At 47.3% G+C, this 26,494-nt stretch overlaps 1 protein-coding gene across 1 annotated transcript; it reads right to left on the bottom strand.

Annotated features, from left to right (window-relative positions):
* Positions 1 to 1,604: 1,604 nt before the first annotated feature.
* Positions 1,605 to 26,494, bottom strand: Usp22 (ubiquitin specific peptidase 22). The gene is made up of 13 exons (XM_075992293.1): positions 26,069 to 26,494; positions 20,720 to 20,852; positions 19,083 to 19,196; positions 14,118 to 14,219; positions 13,197 to 13,366; positions 11,414 to 11,561; positions 10,677 to 10,782; positions 9,314 to 9,472; positions 8,075 to 8,201; positions 6,861 to 6,952; positions 5,436 to 5,498; positions 4,895 to 5,044; positions 1,605 to 4,226 (listed from the first exon to the last, which is right to left on the bottom strand). The coding sequence occupies exons 1-13, from the start codon at positions 26,237 to 26,239 to the stop codon at positions 4,184 to 4,186; spliced, it is 1,578 nt and encodes a 525-aa protein (XP_075848408.1). The 5' UTR covers positions 26,240 to 26,494; the 3' UTR covers positions 1,605 to 4,183.

Genomic DNA, 26,494 nt, shown 5'->3' with positions numbered 1-26,494 from the left:
CCCAAGTTCAGGACTTGAGGTCCTACCAATCCCCACCCAGTGCCTGTTCAGTTGGGAGCTGCCTTTTTTCACCCTGGCAGAAGCAGCCACCCTCCTGAATTCCTCCCTCCCAGTGAGGTTTGTTATGCCCTGTGGCTGTGCTATTCCCTGGCTCCCAATTCCATCAGAGATGCTTCAACAACCTCACTGGGAAAAGCCTCCCCTGCTGGAGCAGAGTCCTTACATTTGCATTAGGGAAACCTTTCCTGGAGCAAGGGCCTGTGATACTCTGCTGGGCGCAGTCCCTGCTGGAAGAGAGCTGTACCACTTGCCATGGGCTACGTTTCCCTTCAGGGCTCTAGGTTTCCCTGGCTTCCTACAGCCCGGGTACCTGTCTACCAGAGCTGTAACACTCTGCCATAGAAGCTGCACCCTCACACACCACCACTCTGCCAACTCTGCACCAGCCTGCCAGAGGGCAGTGCAATGGCTTCTGTTCCCATCGCCTCACCTGCTAGCTGACTCAGGGAGAACTGGTAAGCGAAGTGATGGGATGTCTACGACCATTACGTAATGCTGGTGCCTCACAAGCCAGTGCAGCATCGGGTCGAGAACTCAGGTGATTATGAAACCTGATCAATATTAGAATTAGAAACTAACTCAAACTTGTTCTTATTTCTCTTAAAAAAATGACTGTTTTGTTTAAATGGGCTTTTAAAAAAACATTTGCTTTTTGTGGCTTTTACATCACACATCTCGATCCCATGCATCTCTCCGTCCCTTTGTATCTGCCCTTTAAACAAGTATTTTTATGTTCATTGGTGTTTTGCCTGCATGTATGTCTGTGTGAGGGTGTCAGAAGTCCTGAAATTGGGAGTCAGATGTGAGTCACCATATGCTGGGAACTGAACCCAGGTCCTCTGGAATGGCAGCTAGTACTCTTAACCGCTAAGCCATCTCTCCAGGCCCCCTCCTTTTTGGGAGGTTAGGACTGGGGATTGACCCCACAATGTTATGCATACTAATGCACTTGCTCTACTACTTTGAGTGCTAATCTGAGTCTTAGACCTTGAGGGTAGGGAAATTTTCCACCTGTGGTACCTAGCAGCTGTCCCATTTAATCTGTCGAAACTGCTACACAGTGAGGCCAAGGACTCTAAGTGGCACATTTCTCTGGACCATTTTGATAAAAAGAGCATCCAAACAAGGAGGGCCAGAATTTCAGATCTCACTGGTTTCTGAGACAAAGGTCTGATCCAACCAGGTGAGCTCTGACCACCTGAGGCTGGGATGGGGAAGAGGCATCAGCACCCACCACACACCTCTGCTGGGGAGTGTTCCTCACTAATCCTCCTGCCCACAGAAGGAAGCAGTGTTTGTTTTGTGTTTTGAGCCAGGGTCTCGCTGGCTAACCTGGAACTCACTATGCAGACCAGGCAGAGATCTGTCTGCCTCTGCCTCTCAAGAGCAGGGATTAAAGTGTGGCCGTGTGCCTGGCAGGTAGGAGGGTTAAGCAGGTGATTCATCACAGAACAGGTGGAGCGCATGATATCTCTACCCACAGGAAACCCATGGCTGCTACCCACCCTGTGGCTGCCTGTGTTAGGAACAGGGTCAGCAGTCAGTTTCAGAAGAAAATGCAGCTTTATTAGGGTATAGGAAAGACTAAAGTCACCAGGGAGGAGACAGTCAAGCCCCTCAAAAAGACAGGGGAGAAAGTGACAAATGTCTTGGTAATAAAATTTCTAACCACAATACAATCATTGGATTTTTTTCCCCTCACATTTTATTTCAAAGCTATAATAAATGAAACAAGCCACTGGTCAAAAAGAACAATGATTTTACACAAGGAAAAGCATACATACCAAGCCAAACACAAGAGCACTCAGGTTCACATGGTGTAGGTCGCTCAGGCCAGAGCCCAGCTTGAGGGGGGACTCCTGGGATGAAGAGAGGAATTGCAGATCCCGCCCCTCCTCCTGAATTGAAGACATCTGAAGAGAGCTAGTTTGGTCTCCTGTGAGGCTGGTACCAGCGGTCATAGAAGAGGTCTGCTCACGCTCTAGACTGGGGCTGGGTAACGCAGTCCTGTGGTCGCACACACTTTCCAACCATCTGGGCACCTATACTGGATGGTCCTTGGATGGGAAACCCTTTTCCTGCCCTGCTATCCAAAGGGGTAACTGAAAGAACTTCCCAAGCCCACTGCTCCAATCTGCTCCTCAGCCGTCCACACATGCCCGAGACAGACGTGCGGCAGTCAAGGAGTTGGTTGGCCTCCTTACTGCAGGCACAAAGCAAAGTGCTTAAAATGTTAAGCCCGCGGTAAAGAAGGGGAATATATTTGGATATAAAAGGTTAGAGTCACTCTGGCAGAAAACAGGTTTTGTCCTCCTCAGGTAGAGACGGGCTGTGTGCTGTGGGGACAGAGGAAGCAGGCCTGGCCAGCACACCTGCTCATTTCCTCTGTCTCTGGATGCCCCATCCACCAGTGTCAAAGAGGCAGACCTTCAGGAAGAGGTCTGGGCTCTGGTTCCTCTAGGCCAACCACAGTGAAGTCTTTCCTATGGGGGTTCACAAACAGAATAGATTCCCCAAGGGTACCTCCACAGCTGAGTCCCACAAACACGGGTCCATGTCTGAGAATCTGGGTTCACCCATATTTCTCAAAAAGAGCTTCTTCAAAAACATGCTTCAAGTTTGTTCTTTGCTTTAAATGCAGAAATAGGAACACGGGTACACTGCACAGGAGGCTTTAGCTGCCCCTGACTTCTGGTGATCTTTACACTAACTGGACAGCGGCCACTTAGTTCTGCCACAGCTACCTCATCCTGTCACAACTAGCTAAGGAGCTGGGCTGGAACCTGCCCTGCTTTTTTGTAGCCTGTCAGTAAATAAATGTCTTATTTTCAAATAGTTAAAAAAAAAATTCTATACACATGATAAGTATATGGAATTCAAATTTAAGGTGTGTAAATAAAGGACAATCGGAATAGAGCTGTACTTGCTATGCACGAGTGATGCATAAGATACCTGCTGTAGACTACAGCTCAGAGCCGGCGGCCCTGAGACCCCTGCAGTGACGTGCCGCAGGCCCCTGGGCAAGCACCACTGAAAAGGCAGTGCTATAAAGAGAAACACTAAGACCCTAGATTTTAACTTCTTAGAAATATTCAACCTAAGCCTTGTCCAAAGACACATGCAAAATATCTTACAAGAAATTTCATGATTGACTCTGTCAGCAGAACTGGTCACCACCAAGCCTTTTCATTCTGGCCTTTACTGAAACTATAGCGAACAGAGCAGAGGGAAGCGGGCAGGCGACACAAAGCAATGCGGTCCCCACCTGGAGCACTCAGCTTCAAATCTCACTCCTCCACTAAACCATCTGGACAGGCAAAAGGACCAAAGACCAAGATAACAGAGACCCTGTTCCCCATGCCTGGCCACCAGCTAACTGAGCGGGGAGGAAGGAGGGGTACGGGGTGAGGAAACAACACTGATCAAAAAGCAAGACATTCCGCTCTCAGGAAAGGAAAGGTCACCTAGCTTTCCATATAAACTTGATAATCATTCACTTCACTGCTATCACGTTTATGAAATTCACTAGCATGGAAGAAGAGCAAGGGGTAGAGGTAAGACGCCTATTTCTAGAAAACAAAGGGAACATCTGGGCTGGTGTTTCCACATGCAGTTAGTTGATACAAAGTTATCTGTAGACCAGATGTTTTAAGCCTGTGGGTGGCCTCAACCTGGGCCCAGGGCTATTTTACAACTTTAGAAAGGACACATCCCTGCCCTTCATGCCACACAACACAGCAAGCACTCTGCCCTCCGGCATCACCTCTGCTACTCTACAGCTTTCATGGGCTCATTTTCAACAGCGCAGTGCTTTTTAAACCCGTGTGGGGTGACAGGGTGAAGCACCAGGCAGAGGCTGGTCTGCTCTGAGGACATCTGCCCTCAGCATAGCACAAGGTTGAGAAGAGGTGGCCCCTTGGCTCCTGTCCACCAAGAGCACACTCCACTCAAGTCTTATAGCTCATGCCCACCCTAACATCTCCTGGTGCAGAGGGGCCATGTGTGAGGCACATCTGCACAGGAGGGATACCACGGTGTTCTGATGTGAGGAGACCAGGGATCATGTCGGGAAGATTGCCAACTTGTTCTCTCTTTCTCTTTTCCTGGCCAGCAGGGTAGGAGGCTACTCATATTCCAGGAACTGCTTGTGGTAGAAGAGTAGGTACCTGAGGAGGCAAAGGAGAACGTGGGCTTAATCCTAACTTCCAAAGTAGCTACGCCAGTCAAGAACGGTTCACCAGCCTGACTTCTGAACACTACAGCACCTCAAGTCTTCAAGACAGAGAGACACTACGGGCCTCCCATTACCCAGCCTGAATTGGCGACCTCCTACAGTCATTACCTCTCCTGTTCCCAGCGGGGCTACCCTCACACAGAGTCCACATCTCCTTCAAACCCAACCCCTGCCCAGTAAGTAGTACACTTTCTCCAGGAGATCTTTCTGGAGGCTCCCAGGACCCAGAGTTTCACACCCACCATCTCCATCTGTGGCAGGCAGTCTGTCTTGACCCTAGGGGCTGGGAATTCTAAGGACTCAAGGAAGTTCAGGGTGAATGATGATACACCATGGACAACAAAGGCAGCAGAGAAGGTGCTCAGAACCACTGCACAGAATGGGCAGGACAAATGCTGACCACAATGTTCTCTGATCTAGGCGACACACAGACAGTAACTCTGTTCCACAACACTCCCACCCTGTAAACATGACCCAAAGTGACGTCTGATCCAAGGAGCCACTGTCCACTGTGGCAGATTCAGTCCAGCCTGTGGCTCTGTTCAGACACAAGGGACGGACAAGCAGCAGCACAGGTCCTCCACCCCACCCCACACGTACCCTTCACTGTCCAGCACATCCTTGATGCTGGCCTTGGTGATGATGGCATCATCACACTTGAACCACTGGTCTTTGTGCTGCCGTATGAAGCTGGTGTAGTGGCCGCTCTCCAAGGTCCCTTGATGGTTAACAACAGCAAACAGGGAGTACCTGGTGTGGAAGGAGAGAGCATCTCTATCATGGTCTGTTGAACAGCCTACAGCAGAGCTTGCCGGCTGCACAGCTGGGAGAGCCAGTTCTGCACCACCCAGCTCTGGCCCAGCAAAGAGAACTGCACTGAAGCCACAGTGGCAGTAACTGCTTTCCTTGTGCCATCCGTCTGTGCTACCAACAGCAAGAGGAATGGTACCAGAAGGAGCAAGTTCATTGTGCTGCGCTCCAAGGCAAACCCTCGCACCAGAAGTCTCTTTAAAAAAAAAGGGGGGGGGGGGAGTTGCTACAAGAAAGGAGTCTGTCCAGATGAGAGACTGTAAGTAGGGAAGGAAGGGTCAGCTATCTGAGAAATGCCCTCTCAGCCCCCAGGCCCTGCAACCCCACGTACTTGTTGTCATTGTTGAGACTGTCCAGGGGCTGCTGGTACTGCCCATTCATCCGGCTCTCTTTGCTGTAAGGCAGCAATAAGACTTAATTACTAATCCACCAGAGGGACAGGCTCCAACAACAGGATTAACTGACGCTGAGACGTATACTTCACACACGCGAGTTTTCCTAGGCAGACTGCCCCACAGTGGTGAGGAATCCAGCTTGGGCTGGTCCTACTGCTTCTGTGCAGCAACCCCTCACATCCCGTGGACCCCGAAGCCACTTTCTGCCTCTAGGGGTTCTGATCCTGGCTTTGTGATGTTTTGCTTGTAGTACACCAAATAAAGAAAGAATTCCTTCCCAAGGCTGTAAGTTAGCCCCACACTATGTTCTTGAAGAGCGCAAGGGACATCAAGAAGTGTCTCACTAGCAGCTTGTTCGACAGAATGGGAGGAGGGACTGTGCACGGAGTGCTAGGTTCCAAACTACTTTATTTATCTAATCCCAAAGTTAGCAGAAGACAGCAAGACCCGTGAGACCTTGGGATCGGCAACAATGTCACCCCATCCCTGGACATGTCAGCACCTCATTTTCCCAAGAGAATTCTCATGGTCTCTGACATCACTTCAGTCAGTGACCTGTGAACCCAGGAACACAGCCCAAAAGGAAGGACATCAATGACTAATAACGGGAAGCCTGCTGAAGACAGTACAGTGGGCTGAGGTGTGGCTTCTGAAAATACCTGCGCCCTGACCCCCGAAACTGTGAGTGTGACCTATTTATAAAACCTGTGCAGATGTGACGACAGATGTTGAAACGAGGCTTTCTAGTCAAGCTCTACCCCTAACCACCAATACCCACGCCAACGGCTGAGACAGACTCCGGAAGGGCCTTGGGCCCGGGGCAGTAACAGCCAGAGAAGGACCCGGAAGCTCCAGGAGCGGATGACACCAGGGAACCCCGTCAGGACCCTTCTCACAAGTTTCCTATTTCTGGCTTCTATTACTCTGAGAATAAATTTCTACTGTTTTAAGCTACCACATTTAGAGATGCCAGCCAGAGACAGCAAACACATTAGCAAGCACTGTAGTTTTTTGAGGGTTAAATTTTATGTGGTCTATGATACACAGAATTTGATCTCAAAGAGGATCCACTGGTGTAATTGAACCCTGTCTATCTGTATTTCAAAATCTGTCTCCATCAACCAAAACATGTCATGTGGTCTGCCTGTGACTTTATCTTCTGCCAATTCTGAGAGTTGACAAGCGATCAATGAAGGATTCACAGGAGGAGGCAACCAAGTGAGCAGGGTAAGTACTGAGGCCGGGGAGAGAGGCAAGGCCTACACAGCCGTAACACAGCTGGTCTAAGACCTGGCACTGATCACCCATCAGACAACTCGCCTCCTCACCAGGACGCACACAGGGGCACCAGACTTTTCTACCTGGAGGCCATAAAGGGAGTCATGTCCAGTTCCAGGGGAAAAGACACGTATGTGGTGATCTTCCGCCGAAGTTTGGCTGAGTGTTCAAATCGCTGAAGAGATGAAGGGAGAAGGGAACAAATGAGCAGAGAAAGTAACAGCTGGGCTGTCCAGACTGGAGGCTCCAGCAAAGGGCCCTTGGCCAGCTTCTACTTGACTCACTCATTTCCTGAAATAGTATTGCTCGGGCAGACACAGAATCAGGACCCTCCTGACTCAGCCTCCCGAATACTGGGATTACAGCTGCATACTACCAAGATCAGACTGATCTTTTACATTTTAAAGGGGTATTAAAATAAAGACAGGAAGCATAAATCATTCGTAGCCTTTAAAGACTCAAATACTAGCACTGACTGCTCTACCAAAGGACTTCAGTTTGAGTCTCAGCACCCACATAGCAGCTCACAGCAGTCTGTAACTCCAGTTCTAGAGGATCCACACCCTCTTCTGGTTTCTGTGGGCACCAGGAATGCACATGGTACACAGATAGACATGTAGGCAAAACAGCCATACATGTAACAACAACAAAAAGACTCAATTTCCTACTACTTGGCTTTTCTCCAAGAGCCTGCTGGCCTCTGGCCCAGACCACAATGCTCAGGTCCTTGTTTTTTTGATCTTTTCTTCCCGCAGTTCTGGGGTGGAACTCAGAACCTTGTTCATTTTAGGTAAGAGTTCTACCACTGACTCACACCCCTAGCCTGGGTCTTTTAGTGAAACAAAGTTAAAGAGGGCTCAGCAGTTATGAGACCTTGAGGACCTGAGTTCAAATCCCCACACCCACCTAAAATGCCAGCGGTTGGACATATGCACCTGTAACCCCAACACTGTGGGAGGCACAGACAGGAGGACCACTGGGCTGCCAACCTCAAGCCTATATCCAGGTTCAGTGAGAGACCCTGTCTCCACGCAGTGAGGTGGAGTATGACAGAGCAGGACCTCTGACACCCCCTCTGGCCTACGCACACAGAGACAGAAGTAGTAAAATCTAATCCCACTTCCTACAGGAGTTCCTTCCTGTCTTCACAAGGAGGCGCATACTCTGTCAGCAAGACACAGAAAGGTGCAGGAGGCAGTCTTACTTCCTGTTTCTTGGGACTGGACACACTGAGGGGCTCTAAGCTGAGCTGATAAGTTTGAGGCTGTGCTGTAGGCTAGTTTTCTGGGAAACTCACTTTGAGATGGAAGCAGGCCACAATGGGCAGCTTCTTCATGGTGAGCTGCTTTGTGGACTCTTGGTAGCTATGGCAACCACTACACTTGATCTTGGCACTGCTTCCTAAGTGCTCCGGTCTGGTAAATCTAAAAGGCATTTAGAAAATAGGAGGAAGGTAGAAGACAGGGAGAAAGGGGGGAACAGGTTACTTTACCACCCAAGATGCAGAGCAACAGTTAAAGGTGTTGTATTTCACAGCACAAAGAACTTTCCCTGCTTCTCTTAAGCTTATTCTATCTACCTACCCACCTATCTCTACCTATACACATACATATAATCAATCAATCAATCAATCAATCTATCTATCTATCTATCTATCTATCTATCTATCTATCTATCTATTCTCTCTCTCTTACCTATACACACAAACATATTTTCGTGAGAGGTCTGGGGAAATGGTGGTTAATATTCTTGTTATTATACATTCCAGCAACTCAACCTGTCTCAGAACAATGGAGCATACATCCACACAAAGCTACAAATGAGGACAGCAGCAGTTCAGAAGACCCAAAGGGCTCAATAAACAAATGGTGTCATCACCCATGGCCCACCAGCTAGTAGTGGAATGGCAAGATCTACCCCATACACAATTCTCTGGCTGCCAGAGATCAAGACAAAGTGGAAGAGTCACCTCACAGGTGATGTGTTATGAGGTTCCACTCACAAACCTCTGAGAATTCTAGAGAAAGCCAGACCTGAACTGCTTAGGGGAGGCCCAAGAGGGCTGTGGGTGGGACGGATTGTGATGCTCTTGCCCACACAAGCTTCAGCAATCTTCTGTGTGTGGGTGGTGGTGGTGGTGGGGTTATGATGCAGCACTGGGTACCGAGATCACCATGTCACTTTATAGCAGCAGGATAATCTTCAATGTGCTAATATTCTCTCTCTCTCTCTCTGGTCATTTTTTTCTGTTACTTTTTTTTTCTTTTTTAAAGATTTTATTTATTTATTGTGTACACAGTGTTCAGCCTCCTTGTATGCCTGCAGGCCAGAAGAGGGCACCAGATCTCATTACAGATGGTTGTGAGGTACCATGTGGTTGCTGGGAATTGAACTCAGGACCTCCAGAAGATCAGCCAGTGCTCTTAACCTCTGAGCCATTTCTCCAGACCTTTCTGTTACTTTTTAAAGACTGAATCAAGCAGTAAGTGGAAGGAAGAAGTAGCATTCTGAACCAATACTGCAGAATGTGTCTCACCTTCGCAGGCAGTCTGTGAGAGTGGTGGTGCCTGATGCATGGCTCTCCCCGTTAACCACACTGCCCTCACTCCCTGGGCTCAAGGGCCAGAATGGGGTGGAAGAACCGGGCAGGTCTAAACTGATGTCCCAGAAGGGGTCTATGGTGGTGGAGACCCCGCTGCAAGAAAAGATGAAAACACATGAGGGCACATGAGGACTGGTGAGAACTGTGGCCTGAGGCAGCCCCTAGATAGGCTAAACACGCTGCCTTCTCTGCCCACCTGTCCATCAGAAGCCTCAGGATATAACAGGAATGTCCACAGTAATGACTTCATTTGGGAAGTCTGGCAGAGTATAAAGTCCTGAGCTATAGGCAGAACCCTGGTTGCTGGGATCCAGCTCACAACACTTAGGAACTGCAGCCACACTGCTCAGAAACCAGGTGCTCTGCACGGACAAAGACACTGAGAAACCCCCATCCACAGAGTGCACAGGCCACACTTGGCAGCCCCATAAACAATACTGCATCTAACAAGGCTAACTCCTGTTAGAAGACTTATATTACAATATTAAAAAGGGGAAACTCAGAATAAGAAAATGGGTTCAGCTATGGACCAAAATCTGAGGCTACCTCTTGCTAACAGAATAGTCATTATAGGTCAGGGATAGAGGGATTTTACATTGATTAAAGACAAGGCTCAAAGGAGCTCTGCTCCTAGGAAACCACAGGAGCACCCCCAGATTCCTGCACCCTGGTCTTGAACCCTGAGAAGAGTACAGGTGGGCACTGGGGGATGGTGTGGGGTGTGCCTGGGGCACTTCTCCAGCCCAGTCAAAGGATCCTTTCTGCTTCTGGAGAGGAAAGCACTCGGCAACTGCTGCACCTGGAAAGAACCCTGGCTTTATGTGAGCTAATGCAAAGAAGCCAATTCACATTAGGAGCAAGGACACGAATGATCTGCCATCTGAAGGGGCTACTTGCTTTGGATCTTAGTTTCGAAGACTTTAAGAAAAGCAGAGAGATATGTATGAAGCTGCCAAGGACACCCTGCTAATTGCGAGTTCAGCAAAACTCTACAGGCCCCCAAGGGAAGAGCTCTCGGCCTACAGATTGAGGCAATCTATTGATTCCTCGTGTCTTCTCTACTGGAGGCATTTTTCGTCAAATGACCAAGCATAGCTGTTTAAGTAACTATCCCTCACCCGACACTAGTGCAGGTGCTCCACTATGAACACCAGAGCTCAGGGAGCCTTCTCTAAGGTACTGAGCTTTAGGGTTGAAGTCCAGAGAAGACTCCCTTGCAGATGGGGAAATGCAATATGGCATAGCTACGGCAGATTAAAACACTCATGGTGACTGTCCAGCTGATGGGAACACTTACTGGCAGACTTGACACGTGACATCAGACTGGAGCCCACCCGTAAAGATTTGGTCGATGATGCAATTGCAGTGGTTAGGGTTGTTGGCTTTCTTCCCATTGTCATCACCTGAGGACAGAGATGTGTGACTACCATTAGCAATGTCACCAAGACAGCACAAAGCAGTCAGTAAGTCCACATCCACCCAGCAAACAGGAGGACACCAGGAGGACCAACACTCTATGAGGTATGTGAAGGTATTTATTTCAACAAGAGATCTGATGACAGGGGTGGGGTGGGGTATGTCATTCTTCCTTTCTTTCTTTCCCGAGTCAGGGGAAGGTAGCTCTGGCTGGCCTTGAACTTGCAGAGATCTGCCTGCCTCTGCCACCTGGGTGTTAGAATTACAGATGTGCCAGCATGCTCACCTGGGACCACTATTCTTGTTCACACCTGTAATCCCAACACTCAGGAGGCTGAGGCAAGAGGACCTGTGCTTTAGGGCCAGTTTGAGCTACACAGTGAGATGCTGCCTCCGAAAAATATCCAAATTCAATTGATAATAACAAAACAAACTGTGAAGAACTCCTTAGAAGCGGCCATGCGATCTTTCTTAGTGGAAACAGAACCTAACTACACTGTCTGTAAGACAGATCAAGCATTATCTACAGTTGCTGGGGGAGCACCAGCCTTGCTCTGCTCCATTTTTAAGGAAAGTCCCCACCTGCCCTGCCCAGCAGGGAGATGGTGGCAGGCCCACCTTTACAGTGCCGGTGGAGGACGTCCAGGGCTGCAATGAGGAATTCATGTGCGTCCTGCTGTTCATAACCCGCCAGGTGCCGGGCGTGCGTCCACACCAGGTGCAGCAGCTTGTACGGAATGTGTGGGGAGCGGTGCCCCGAGTAAAACTGTTTAGAGAAGGAAAAAGGACAACTAGAACACCTGCCAGTCTTCATCTGGCAAAAAATCCATGGCTGTAGACTGGGTAGGTGGCCTGCTCAGATAGACTTGCTTTTCTTTCTTTCGTCCAAGACAGGGTTTCTTTGTATAATAGCCCTGGCTGTCCTGGAACTTGCTCTGTAGACCAGGCTGGCCTTGAACTCACAGAGATCTTCCTGCCTCTACCTCCCAAGTGCTGGGATTAAAAGCGTGTGCTACTACCACCAGACAATTGCTTGTTTTTCTTTTCACAATTATATTTTTTAAAAAAAAAAAGATTTTAAATTATTTGTTTATATACTTTATGTATGAGGGTGTTTTACCTGTAAGTATATTTGCACACCAGAAGTGGGTATCTGAACCCATGAGACTACAGTTACAAATGGTCGTGAGCCACTGTATGGATGCTAAGAATTGAATTCAGGACCTCTGGAAGAGCAGCCAGTGCTCTTACTGATGAGCCATTCCTCCAGCCCCACCAATTGTAATTTTATTTGGACTCACTAGATTCGAATCTCACTTTTTTCCACTTTACTTCTGCTGGTAAGCCTACACAATGAAGAGCAAAATCAAGCGATTCAGTCTATACAATGTTCCTCACAAAGCACCCACCACCCCCTCAACCAGAGCGCACTTCCCAAACTCATCCCAGGACTTCTTCCACTAAGTCAGTAAGTGCTAAGATCAAGCCTGAACAAGGGGACATGACTTTGCTTAGGGATAGACATTGATAGGCACATCACAAGTTTTATCATGAGATCAAGGACAGCCTTAGTAAGCACTGGCTCTCTGTGCTGCCAGTCTGCAGAGCAGAGGCCTCTGAGCATACTTGGGAAGGGTTATCCACTGCCACCGAGAATGAAGCAGAAAAAGGGGCCGGCACACATCTTCAGCATGTCTTTTTTTTTTAATATTTATTTATTTATTATGCATACAATATTCTGTCTGTGTGTATGTCTGCAGGCCAGAAGAGGGCACCAGACCTCATTATAGATGGTTGTGAGCCACCATGTGGTTGCCGGGAATTGAACTCAGGACCTTTGGAAGAGCAGGCAATGCTCTTAACCACTGAGCCATCTCTCCAGCCCCTTTCAGCATGTCTTGAATGCAGGGATCAAACAACAGCTTTAAAATTTTTTAAAAATGATTTATTTATTTATTTATTTATATTTTATGTGCATTGGTGTTTTGCCTCATGTATATGTATGAAGGCATCAGATTCCCTGGAACCAGAGTTACAAACAGTTGTTAGCTGCAATATGGGTGCTGGGAATTGAACTGGGTCCTCTGGAAGAGCAGCCAGTACTCTTAATCATTGAGCTAACTGTCCCAGACAACAGCATTTACATATGAAACTTCCAGGATTCCTGGAGATGAATGCCATCCTTAAGCTGACTGCCTACTTTGACGGCCCTTCTCTTTGGTGAACAATGTGTCTCCAAAAAGCCAAACCAACAACCTATCTCTAGCAATCCCTTTGTAAAAAGCTATGCCTTCCACAGTACAGTCACATATTGAAAAATATTTAGGTATGGTTATCCTCAACTGCTTCACTTCCTTAGAAGCAGGGAAAGAGCCAGCTGTACAGCTGTGCCTGCACTCACCTCCTGGAAGAGAGAGGACATCTCACAGACCAGGCAGGAGCTGGGGCTCTGCATCTCACAGCGGTGCCTGTCTGACAGGAAGAAATCTCTCAGAAGTGGTGTGTGGGTCAGCGCCTGCACGATGCAATTCATGAAGCATGTGTTCCCCAGGTTGATCAGTCCACGCAGACCTGGATGGGAGCCATTGAGAGCAGTGTTATCCGTGCGCTGAGTGCAGACCCAGGACGCCAGGCCCCAGCCGAAGCTTCCTCTACACCCCACGACCAGTCACTTTCTTCACTCATCACGTGACAAGAGCGGGAAAGTGAGCGTGCAGTGCTCTCTAATTTCTGTATGGACAGCACAACGCTCTTCACCACTGTCCTCCACTTTCTTCTTTATGTTTCCAAAGTATTACCCAAATATATTTACTATGAAAACAGGCACATCAGTCAGAAAAGAGCCCTTGTAACAAGTCAAAATGCTTTTCAAACAAGCTCTAAAATATAGTTCCTCCTTTTTAGAAGAAGTGGCTATCAGCAGGGGTGGTGATGCACACCTTTAATCCCAGCACTAGGGAGGCAGAAGCAGTTGGATCTCTGAGTTTGAGGCTAACCTGGTCTACACAGAGAAACCCTGTCTCAAAAAAACCAAAAACAGAACAACCTCACTTACTTGCATTATCAACTCTCCATGAGGAGCAGCTTTGACCAGAACACATGCAAGTGCCTTCAGCCATGCAGATGCCAAGGAACTGGGAGGGGTCATCTCCACTCATTCCTCTGCATCCCACGTCTACAAGACCCCTGAAGACTAGGCGCTTAAGAGCTGAGTGCTGAACAAATCCAGGAAGGCCACTAAGGCATGGCCTGGGAAGAATGCTGTACTAACAGAAAGGCAAGGCTTTCTACCTATCTGACACCCTGCCTGCCCCTCACCCACCTATGGTACAGTTGGAGGTGATCTTCCGCCTCTTTGGGTTGTGCTTCAGCAGTTCCAGTTCCCGCTTGGTTGGTTCCCAAGTTGAAAACTTCTCTCCAACACCTAAGCAGATGGAAAACAGTCTCAGGCAATGGTATTTAAGTTCTCTTGTAAATAACAGTTGTAAGGCTGCATTTCGGAGAAGGGACCCTTCTTCTAACACCCGCTGTGCTGAGAGGTGCCAGATTACCTCGAGTCTCCCTCAGCGAGTGTCTATTAATACGCCATGTTTATTGAGTTAAGGAAAGAAACACGACCCATCAAACTGCCAGACACTAATGTTTCTCAAATGCCTTGGATCCAGAGATAGTACATCAGCTACAATAGGGCAACCTAGTAACTCACAAAGGATCTTTCCGGAAATGAAACTAACAGACAATAAGTACTTTAAGTCTGAGGTGCAGCTTAGTGGGAGAGCATTTACCTACCAATGTGTGGCCCATATTTGATCCCCAGAATTGCCTTAGAAAAAGAAAATGCTTTTTTTTTTGTTTTGTCGGCTGAGTTATGTTGCCTTGGTTGGCCGGGAACTTACTATGTAGACTGGCTGGCCTCAAACTCAAAGATCAGTCTGCTCATCTCCCAAGTGCCAGAAATCACACCCACAGCCTGCTGAAAATGCACTCTGACCTACTTGCTGGTGACAGTACTGAAGACTGGAACCCACGACAATGGTACCCGAAAGGTAACGCAGAGCACACTTGGCGCACACCCCACTCAGAAGGACCTGTCCTAAACAACTTTCAATTTCTAACTCAGTAACCATCGCTTGCCCAGATGGCCCTAGCACATGAATGTCAACTAATGGTTCAAGTGTTCTGCACAAAGAAATACTATATCCCCACATAATGGTGATATGAATTGTTTTGTGGGAACAGAAACAACTGGCTAAAAAACCACAAAACCCTGGACTCCTGAGAGCACCTGTTTCTACCTTCCGGAAACTCTTTGTCAACCTGACACAGCTAGGATCATCTGGGAGGGGAGGGCCTCAACTGAAGAGCTGCTTCCATCAAACTGGCCTGCAGGGAGCGCTACCCCTGGGCAGGTGGTCCTAGGGTACAAAAGGAAGATAGCTGTATGAACCATGAGAACCAAAGCAGTACACAGCTTTCCTCCATGGTCTCTGCTTCAGTTTCTGCCCTGACTTCCCTCAGTGAAGGACTGTGACTTGGAAGGGTAAAATGTTCTGGGTCAGTGTTTTATTGACAGCAATAGAAGGCAAACGGGGAAGTTTAAAAACAAACAAACAAAAAAACCAGTCATGTCAGGGTTGTGGTCTACTTCCCCAGCACACAACAATGATGCTGACACATTAGAGACATGTTGTTTACTGGTCAAGAGGGACGCAGACCCAGCATTGTTAATGCAGACAAATGTGAGCTTCTCTGGAAACTGGGGGAAATCAGGTGTGCTGATAGTCTTATGTCAACTGGACACACAAACTGGAGTTAGCTGAGAGGAGGAAGACTCTATTTAGAAAAGGCCTCCATAAGATTTGGCTGTAAGGCATTTTCTTAATTAGTGATTGGTGCCATCCCTAGGCTGGTGGTCCAGGGTTCTGTAAGAAAGCAGGCTAAGCAAACCATGTAGAGCAAGCCAGTAAGAAGCACTCCTTCCATGGCCTGCACAGCTCCTGCCTCCAGGATCCTCCCATGAGTTCCTGTCCTGACTTCCTTTGTAGATGAGCAACCTTTTCTCCCCAATTTGCTTTTTGGTCATGGTGTCTTGTCACAGAAGACACCAGGTAAACCCAGAAATAATAAAGAACAAAGCTGCACAGCACTGCTGCACCTGTGACTGAGGGGTGACACGAAACACATGTAAGGACAGACAGAAACCTGAAACTGGTACACCAGAGCCACCGCCCCATTCTCCACCCTCAATCAGGGAAATGGCGCCTTTCCTACAAGGAACTGGTTGGTATGTTACTTCTGATATTATTTCAGACAGAACATCTTCCAGAATACTTTAGGGCTGAGAGTATATCATTGGTCAGGGATCTCTGCAGGCAGAATCATTCGGTCTGGATTAGGTAGGCGGAGATACTGATTTGGTAAAGGTTAGACTAAGCCAGGTTCTCAAATGTGCTCTCAGAGTGAGTTTTGCCTCCTTTTTTTTTTTTTGGTGGTATATTTATTTATTTAAGATTTCTGTCTCTTCCCCACCACCGCCTCCCATTTCCCTCCCCCAATCAAGTCCCCCTCCCTCGTCAGCCCAAAGAGCAATTAGGGTTCCCTGCCCTGTGGGAAGTCCAAGGACCACCCACCTCTATCCAGGTCTAGTAAGGTGAGCATCCAAACTGCCTAGGCTCCCCCAAAGCCAGTACGTGCTGTAGGATCAAAAACCCATTGTCATTGTTCTTGAGTTCTCCTTACTTCTTTCTGACCCAGGCAGCGCCCCTTAGGAGTCACAACCACAGGGGCACTGGGGTACGTGGCCAGACTGATGCCACTGAGAATGAAGGACAGAGCTGCTGGAGGCCAGATGTCTATTTGGACAAATGCAGCACTGCCGGGCTTGCCTTTGCTCCTTGTGTCTCACTGTCCCACCAACTTCTACCCTCACTGTGACTGACCTCCTGTGTTATAGAGAGAAAATGTGCAAGGCCTCTAATCATATGTATTAAACTCATTTCACTTAGTGGCTAAAGTGATTGTTATGTAAGCACGACATCCCAAATTAGGATTCCTGGCACCCATGTAAAAGCCAGAAGAACAGCATGCACCTGTAACACCAGTGCTGGGGGCTGGGGGGTGGGTCTGTCCAATCTTGGGGGCTTACTGATAAAATGGTCTCTTTGAAACGATGAGTTCCCGGTTCAGTAAGAGACCCTGACTCTAAACATAAGATGGAGATCAACAGAACACCCGATGTTGACACGAGGGCATGCAGACCACTACACACTGGCACCAACACAAACACAATTTAAACTCCTTTCCTTATACATTTTCACTAGGGGTTTCTTTTACAGGAGTACTGTGTTCATAGTTGTTAACTATGCGATTTTATTAAGGCTGCAGTGCGTATAAAAATCATGAAGGTAGCCGGACGGTAGTGGCACACACCTTTAATCCCAGCACTCGGGAGGAAGAGGCAGGTGAATCTTTGTGAGTTCGTCTACAAATCAAGTTCTGGGACAGCCAGGGCTGCTATACAAAAAAATCTTGTCTCAAAAAACCAAGGGGTGGGGGTGGGGGTTCATGGAGACAGTATTTGCTAAAGATCTTTGTGTAATACTTATTATAATATAAAACTTCTTTTTCATGATGGGCTAATAGAAGACACCAACCTCTACAAATAGAAACATTTAGGAACTGGGCAGCTTCCCTATAGGTAACAAACCCATGGATTATCTTACTATATGTCTTACTATACTAAACTTTACCAAGAAGAGACATAACATCTTACATTTAAGGAGTAACTATTACCATACGTTTTCGTTGAGCACTTAAGTTTCAATGCATAAAATGTAAATTTAGGACATAAAAGCTACAAGACTGACATTGTGTTAGGGGACTTCTGCATGGTTTCTGGGCTTTACTTACCTGGAATACACACATTTTGTGAATGCCGAGACAGGCTGCTTTTGACACACACACACATAAAATATGTGTGTGTTATTTGTTAAATAGAGAACAAAATTTCTAACGGTATTGTCTCTAAGATGCATCTAACTCCACTGTAAAAGAAACTCTTATCATTATATCATTTTGAAAGAAAACGGTCCTCAAACAGAATAGTACTATTAGGAGGTGTGGTCTTGTTGGAGGAAGCGTGTTACTGTGGATGTGGGCTTTGAGGGTCCATATACACTCAAGCCACGCCCAGACAGACAGATTACTTCCTGCTGCCCATGCAAAAAGTAGAATTCTCAGTTACCTCTCCAGTACATCTGCCTGACACAGCCATGTCCTGCCATGATAATGGACTGAACTTGTGTAAGCAAGTCACTACAGTTAAATGTTTTCCTCCTCTTCTCAGCAATAGAAACCCTAACTAAGAAAGACAAATTTCAACAGTTTTTGCTTCCTCATATATATGTAATGCTGGGGTTCAAACCCTAGGCCTTGTATATGTTAGGAAATGGCTCCACTACTGAGCCAGACACCTGGCCCAATAGTTAAGGAATTCCCACACCAGTCCAGCAAGAGGCAATACAACATCCCAACTTGCCAGGGTTGAGAACAGAGTAAGAAAAGGGAGGGATTGTAATGTCTAACAGACCTTCTGTGGGAAGGATGGACACAGCCTAGGGTATTGTGGTGGAAGACCCATCCATCCTCTCCAAAGGACCAATAACCCATCTCAGCTCATTCATTCTATCCCTAGGACCAATAACCCATCTCAGCTCATTCATTCTATCCCTAGGACCAATAACCCATCTCAGCTCATTCATTCTATCCCTAGGACCAATAACCCATCCCAGCTCATCCATTCTATCCCTAGGACGAATAACCCATCTCAGCTCATCCATCCTCTCCTAAGGACCAATAACCCATCTCAGCTCATCCATCCTCTCCTAAGGACCAATAACCCATCCCAGCTCATCCATCCTCTCCTAAGGACCAATAACCCATCTCAGCTCATCCATCCTCTCCTAAGGACCAATAACCCATCTCAGCTCATCCATCCTCTCCTAAGGACCAATAACCCATCTCAGCTCATCCATCCTCTCCTAAGGACGAATAACCCATCTCAGCTCATCCATCCTCTCCTAAGGACCAATAACCCATCTCAGCTCATCCATCCTCTCCTAAGGACCAATAACCCATCTCATGGTTTCTGCATTACCTTCATCACTTCTGTGAGCTATGTGACTGCCAAAGGAAAAGTAGGACTTGTTTTTTCTCTCCTACCCAGCCCAAGCCAGCTCCCTTGACCATTTTTTGGTCACCTAACCTTCTCTAAGCACCATGAACGCACCTTGCATCTTCCAAGCCTTGCGTTGCTCCTCTTTGGCAATGATTTCTATGTCCTTGTCATAGATGTAGTCCTGACACAAGAAGCAGTATATACCTCCATACATCAGGTCAATAGCTGCAGAAAGAAAGGAGGGAAGAGAACAAAATTAAATCCAGTATGTCAAGGTAGTGCTGCAGGCAGCTGAACACTAGCTGCCCAGAGCATCTTTCTTTGTGAGCTGCAGGAGTTCCAACTGCAAGGGTTCATCCAGGGTGGATGAAGTATGTCTGCTAACCCCAGGGCCAAGCGAGAACGGGAGGCACATACCTGTGCCTCGTAAAGTACTGATTCAAGGATCAGGATGCTTTGCTTCAGCTGTGCAAGCACAAAATTCAAAACTAGGGCAAAAGTTCAGAGAATTTATTTTAGGCCCACAAGGATTCTCAGTGACCTGTCTGGCTAGGGAATGAGACTTTGCTACATCCTCAATGGCTGGCAATCTTGTAAGGGACACTAAGAGCTATTTGCTGTTGTCCCTTGACTGAGTCCTTTTTCTCCAGGGACAGGTATAACAGGTTCCACTCAAAAATCCTTGACTTCATAGCACAGACACCAAACTTATCAAGGTATCTGTCCCAACTGCTACTTTAAACTAGAAACTATTTCTTTTCTTTTTTTAAAATTTTTATTTTACGTGCATTGGTGTTTTGCTAAGGGTGTCGGGTCCTCTGGAGCTGGACTTTCAGACAGTTATGAACTATCATGTGGGTGCTGGGAATTGAACCCGGGTCCTCTGGAAGAGCAGTCAATGATTTTAAACCCTGAGCCACCTCTCCAGCCCTAGAAACTATTTCAAGAGAAATGAAAATAAAAGCCCATCCAGTGTGGCGGTGCACACCTTTAGTCCTGGCACTCAGGAGGCAGAGGTAGGTGGATCTCTTTGAGTTAGAGGCCATCCTGGTCTAAAATCAAGTTCCACGACAGCCAGAAATCCTGTCTCAAGAAGAAAAAAAAACCAATCACACTAAAACTTAGGGACTTGGGGAGGGAGGAAGACACAGGGCTAAGATGGAAACTGGTGGCTGTACGTGCTTACATCACCCACCACCAAGCCAGGTGTGATGATGCATGCCTAGAATCCTAGTACGTTGAAGACTAACAAAAGAGGATCCCATGTCTGAGGCCATCTTGGACTATGTAACAAGACTGTTTAAAAGAACAAAGCAAATGCTGGACATGGTAGACATAACCTATAATGCCAGCCTCGGGGAGGTGGAAGCAAGAGAATCAGAAGTTCAGTTTAAGGTTATCTTTGGCCACATGGCAACTTCACAGCATGAGACAGCCAGCAATAACACACACTAACACATACACAAGCACACACGCATGTACAACTACTTCACATATACATGCATAATTACTTCATATACTTGATGTCATATAATGCTCAGCTAGCCTTTCATGAACCTGCACTACCGGAAACAAGAAAACTCATTGTCAAACTATAACACCAGTTTAGAAGGTCTCAAACAAATGCCAATGCCCACTTGAGAGCTCAGTTTCACAAGGACTCTTTCATCCCATTGGGCTTTTTGGAAAGATAACATGCTACCAGAGCCGATGCCTGCTCTAGCTCCCACTGCAGGAGGGTGCCTTACCCAGGTTGTGCCGCTTAGACTTTGCATGGTCATGGATGTGTTTCTTGGTGAAACAGCCAAAGAAGACACAGTAGAGGCAGGAGTGCAGCCGGTTCAGGTGGATGCCGCAGACATGGCAGACGCAGGACTTTGCCTGAAATTCAGAGAAGGCGTTATGAGCAGTATGAATGCAACAGGAGTTCAAGAGGAAACGTGGAGTCCACGTCAGAGGATCACGCTTTGGGCACTGGTGGGAGGGAGTACAGGAGCTTTCTTCTGAGTCTTTAGACTTTAACACAGCATTCCATTCTTTCTGTTTTCCCAAAGCACTTAGTTTAGCTCAAAAACAAATCAACAAGAGAACAGCTACGGTGATGACATCATTTTCTCACACCCAGCACTGAATAGTGCCCCAGGCGAGTTCACCTGTGCTCCAGGCAGAAGCTCATACCCAGCCATCCTTAGCCCAGGTTATCATTTTGAAGCTTAAGAATCAAGGTCCTAAAAACAATGTACAATGAGTTTAAAAGAAGAACTACAGAAAACAGACACAAATCAAAGCAATACACAAAGGAAAAAAAAGAAAAACCCACTGCTAAGAATCAGACCACAGAAACCCAGCAACGCAATCACAGCAAGTATGGATGTAGCGGTAGACAAGTCTACATACTCACACCACCCAAGAATGTGCCAGTCTGCAGCACTGCGGGCAGGATGGGAGGAGGAAGGGTCAGAGTTAATATGCTCACTGGGCAACCAAGGCACGATCTGACATATATATGAACAGTGAGAATGAACTACTTAAACCTGATAAAGAACAAAAGGCATCCAAATCCATACTAAAATTACTACTATACAAGCCCACATACTACCTCTCCCGAAGTCTTCTTCCTAGTAGAGTCCCATATAACTGTAGTGGGAAAGACGAAACAAAGCCCATTTTCTATAATCATCACAGTAACAACTGACTTAAATAGAATCATTCATGGACACTAGGATCACCAGATAAAACTATCACTCAAAATTGCAAAAATAGACCAATTACCTACCAAGTCAACGAACAGATAAATAGTGCTACCACCCTGTACCAAAGACATGCCGACATGGGCGTGGCATGACCACAGGCTATGTCATAGTACAAGTCAACTGTGCAGACTTCGGCTGGGGAGACAGGGAGTAGATACAATGTGCCGAAATCTGGTGAGGTGGGCAGACTGCATAGTACTGAATACTCCAACTCATACTCCACTGTTCCTTCAGTGACGGAAGCTGGCACACTCTGGGTGGCGTGGTTGTACAGAGTTGTTCAACTGCTCTGTAAGTGCTGGGCTTGGACTAACTGAGTTTCTGGTTTTGCCAAACTTGTGCATAGGTTTGGATCCAGAGTGCACAGAAGATCTACCTGTTGAACATGTGGTCCCAGTCATTTCTCACTGGAGTTGTGCTAACTGAAGGCAATGCAAGTTAGTATTTAAGTATGGACTATGCATGAGATGAGATAGTTATATTCTCATGTTATTCCTGACAGTGTTCATTATTATGTCATAAGACTACATCTTCAATCTCATGGAGGTTGATGGCAATATTACCCAGATGTCATCAACTGACTTCCAGACAATTTGAAGAAAACAATGGCAAAAATGGAGCTAGAAATGGCTTGATAGTTAGAAGCACTGGTTGCTCTTGGAGAGTACCTGAGTTCAAGTCCCAATACCCATGTGGTAACTCACACCTTTCTAGAACTCCATTTCTAGAGGACCTGATGCCCTCTTCTGGCCCTTTTCTTGAAAAATCAAATAAATAAATAAGTAAATAACCATTAAAATGTACACATCTTCTACAAATGGTTTGAAAAATAGAATACAAAATAAATAACACAAAAAGGACCTACATAGGTAAATTAATAGGTGAGATGTTGCAATAATTTAAAGGGTCACCAAAGCTCACTGGAAGAGCATGGGGGAAGGGGATCAGAAGAGAGTAAAAAGTTTAAACTGTGGAATACACATGTGTCTTATAAGGGGTAGGATTCCAACACATGAAATAAGCAGCATCTCTGGGTGAGTATGAGAGCAAGAGAAAGTTCTCAGGGAAGACCTGCTTCCTCTTTTCACCTGGTAACTACACAGGGGAGCACAGTAAAATTAAGGCGGAACTACAGATTTGCCACTTGCTGTGGAAGACACTAGATTAAAAAAACAGGGCAGATTCTCTTCTGAATGTTATCAGCTAGTCAAAAAACTAGAATTTGCAATGAATACAGAAAACAGCGAGTGGTCTTTGATACAGTCATAAACCCCTCACTTTTAACAAAACACAGTGGCACACGCCTGTAGTCCCAGCACTTTGAAAGCTGAGGCAGAACAATTGCTGAGTTTGAGGCCAGTATGGACTACATAGGGAAATACCTCCTTAAAAAACAAACAAATATTAATAATAACCTCCCCTTACATATTTTATATTATTTGTTAGCACTGTTCATTGTGGTAGATCACAGCAACACGCTGAGCTCAGGCTACGGTATGCCTAGCACAATCAGAATTTAACCTTTATTTAAAATGGCATGTATGGTCAGTGGCCACTGGATGGTGTGGCAGCTTAAGACCCTAAAGTGGGTGCTATTTACCCACAGAGTTTATTTGAGCTATGCCTTCTGGCTTCATTTATCCTACAAGTGAAGGGTTTAATTTAGGTAAGGCTTTAATTTGTAGAACTGAAAAAAACCCTAGAGTAGTTCATTAAACACATTCAGTTTAAAATCACGATGCTTAAACAAAGGCCAAGTATTAACCCCACAAACTGTGAGGCTATCCTATTTAGAAAAGGTGTGATAGTCTGGGTGATCACTAAATGCTGGCACAAGCACCCTCCCCTCCTAAAAAACAATGACAGGACCAGAAGCTAAGCTCATGTGAATGACAAAATGGACACTGGAGACCGTGGCCTGGGTCTCGGAAGAGGGAGACCAGGGTGAACTCTTTAGAGTCCTGGCAGGGAGGCCCTCCAGACACTTCACCCCTATCGTGGGGAGTGTTACAGTGGCACTTGTTACAGCGGTCCTCCTATCCGCTATTACCCTAGCGTCCACCCTACCAATACCACTAACTGTGAAGATGAATTTCCAGCCATCCTCAAGGCTCAGGTTTTAAAGACCCAATTTATGCATCAGCAATGAAGTTGCCAGGGAGAGGCATAACGGGGCGCACAGGGTGCTGAGGGGTTATCTGGGGAGCAGCACAGCTGGCTTCTAGAACCACTGGTAGCAGGGCTGCTTCCCACCTACAAAGAGTGGCTGTTGTGGTGACTCTTCAGAGGAAGGTTTCAGCCTGCCCATCAGCCAGTACCCAAAGCTAGCTCTGTGGATGGTGGAAACTGGACGTTAACTTGGACTGGGCTTTGCAAGGAGCCTTCTCCACAACATTCACATTACGGTACTCTCTCCTAAGTCATAACCCACAGGCTGCAAACAAACCTGACAGACACCTAACGATGCTTCTTCCTTCATTTTTTTAATTATCATATAGTAGTTCATTATGACATCCTAATACATATTTAAACTCACCGCCAACACTATCCCCCCCCTCCCAAATTTCTGGATTTCTTCCCACTAAGAAGTCCCCCTGCATCGCTGTCCTGTGTTTAGTCCTCTGGGTCTATACAAAGGACTGGAATGGCTCAGTGACATGTAGTCTAGTTCCAGCTCTTTGCGGGGTCTCCACTGGTTTACAAAAGGCTGTAGGTTACACCCCCACCAACAGTGTATATAAGGGCTCCCCTGTCTCCCATATCCTGTTTGCTGTCATTCTTCTTGGGTTAGACACTGCTCTGATGGCTGAAGATCAATACTTTTCCAGATATTTATTTGTATTCCCTCTTATGCCTGGTCAAGTATTTTTTAGAAGAATAACTGGCTTGTGAAATGAGAACATTCTGAAGCGGAGGGAACTTCAGAGAAGTGGAGTTCCGCACACAAGCTAAAGTCCAGGCATCTTCAAGAGCACAACTAGCTGCCTTCATTTCCTACTTCACTGTAGTTCAACAAAACACGGTTTGTGGGTGTTGCATGAGTGTCTGAATTCTGGGCTGTGAACATCACTTAATAAAGAACTTCTAGCACAGTGGAAATTTAAATATTCAGCTGAGCAGTTCTAATTAAAAAGGAAATTTTTCATTTCCTTGTGTGATGCTACACGGAACTAGAGTCGGGAAGATGGAGGGGAAAGCAAAAGACAGAAAGAGAAAGGGGAGGATCCCCCAATTCCTCCCATGTAAAAATGAGTTTTACAACACATCTCAATCCAGGATCGGTGACAAAATTATGACCGTGGAACACTGATGTCAATCTGGCACTTTTGTGCCATGATGGTTCACCTGTGCAATCTCAGTCCTCACGAAACTTTGACAGGAGGTTTAGGTGTTTAAGGACAGACTTTCTTCATAGGAAAACTATTGAGGTTTAGGTGTTTAAGGCCAGACTTTCTTCATAGGAAGACTATTGTCTGAAAATACAATAAATTTCTGACCCTAACAGGCTGTTACAGAATATAAACTTTTAGTCACATTAAAAGATGTTATTGCGGTGTCTTCCACCATGATTGATAAAAAAGAGAATTAGGTCGGGTGTGGTGATGCTCGCCTTTAATCCTAGCACTCAGGAGGCAGAAGCAGGTGGGTCTCTGTGAGTTCCAGGACAGCCTGGGCTACACAGAGAAACCCTGTCTTAAAAACTAAAGAGAGAGAATTTAATACTTAACATGACTTAGAACCGGAACAAAAAAATTCCCCATTGCAGTTTTTACCTCAAAATCAAACTGTAATAATGAAGTCTAAGATTAAAGAACGTTTTCCGACTTGCAAATCACTAACAATATAGTCATAGCTGCTGGGATTACAGGACCAGTAAACAACAAAACAGCCACTACTACCTCGATGGCTGCGGACATCAATCACCTCCTACGATCTAAAACCTCGCTTCCCCAGCTCGAGTGCGCAGAGGCCCTGCCAGCCTCCTGTGTGTGCTGCGGGTCTCAGTCCCGGCACCACCCGCAGAACCACCTCGCTGACCCCGACCCTGCACCGCGACCTTCACGGACCAGGGCTACTGGCCGCGACGGTCTAGGCCAATCGCCAAGGCCGAGTCTTCCTCTTCAGACACGCCCCTCCCCGCACCTAGAGGCTTCCTTTCGCCCACCCCTTACCTCCTCCCTGCACCCGGAGGCTTTGCCTCGCCCCTTCCTCTGCCCCTCCCCGCTCCCTCCCTGCACCGCGAGGCTTCCCCTCACCCCCTCCCCGCATTGCCAGGCTTCTCTCCTACACCCCCCCCCCCTCCCTGGGTCCCAAGCAGGAGAGCCGGGCAGGCCTCGGACGCACCTTACGCTTGCGGGCCTCGGCCGTCCCGCTCCACACGAAGCACTGGTAGATGGCCCGCAGGTTTTGCTTCCAGTTGTCCACCTTGAAGCTGCCCAGATGCGAGCAGCCCGACGGCGCCACGGCCAGCTCAGCATCCATGGCCTCGACCTCAGGCTCGGGCCGGGTGACCATGGCGGGCAAGGCCCGGGCGCGCGGGGCGGGCGGAGAAGGGGGCGAGGACGACGCCAGCGCGGCGAGAACAAAGCGGCGGACAAAGACCGCGCGGAGAACCGAGGCAGGGGACTGCAGCCCCGATGGCTCACGCAGCACTCTCGAGCTTCGAGGAGGGCGGGGCGGGGCGGGGCGGGGCTCTTCGCGGGAGAGGATAACGTCACCCAGGCCGGCGGCCGCAATGCGCAGGCTCCGTCGCTCTAGGCCCCGCCCCAC

Source organism: Microtus pennsylvanicus, chromosome 11 (genome assembly GCF_037038515.1).
Source record: "Microtus pennsylvanicus isolate mMicPen1 chromosome 11, mMicPen1.hap1, whole genome shotgun sequence".
NCBI lineage: Eukaryota > Metazoa > Chordata > Mammalia > Rodentia > Cricetidae > Microtus > Microtus pennsylvanicus.
Note: the sequence above shows the minus strand (reverse complement) of the source record. Positions and strands in the feature narration are given on the sequence as shown.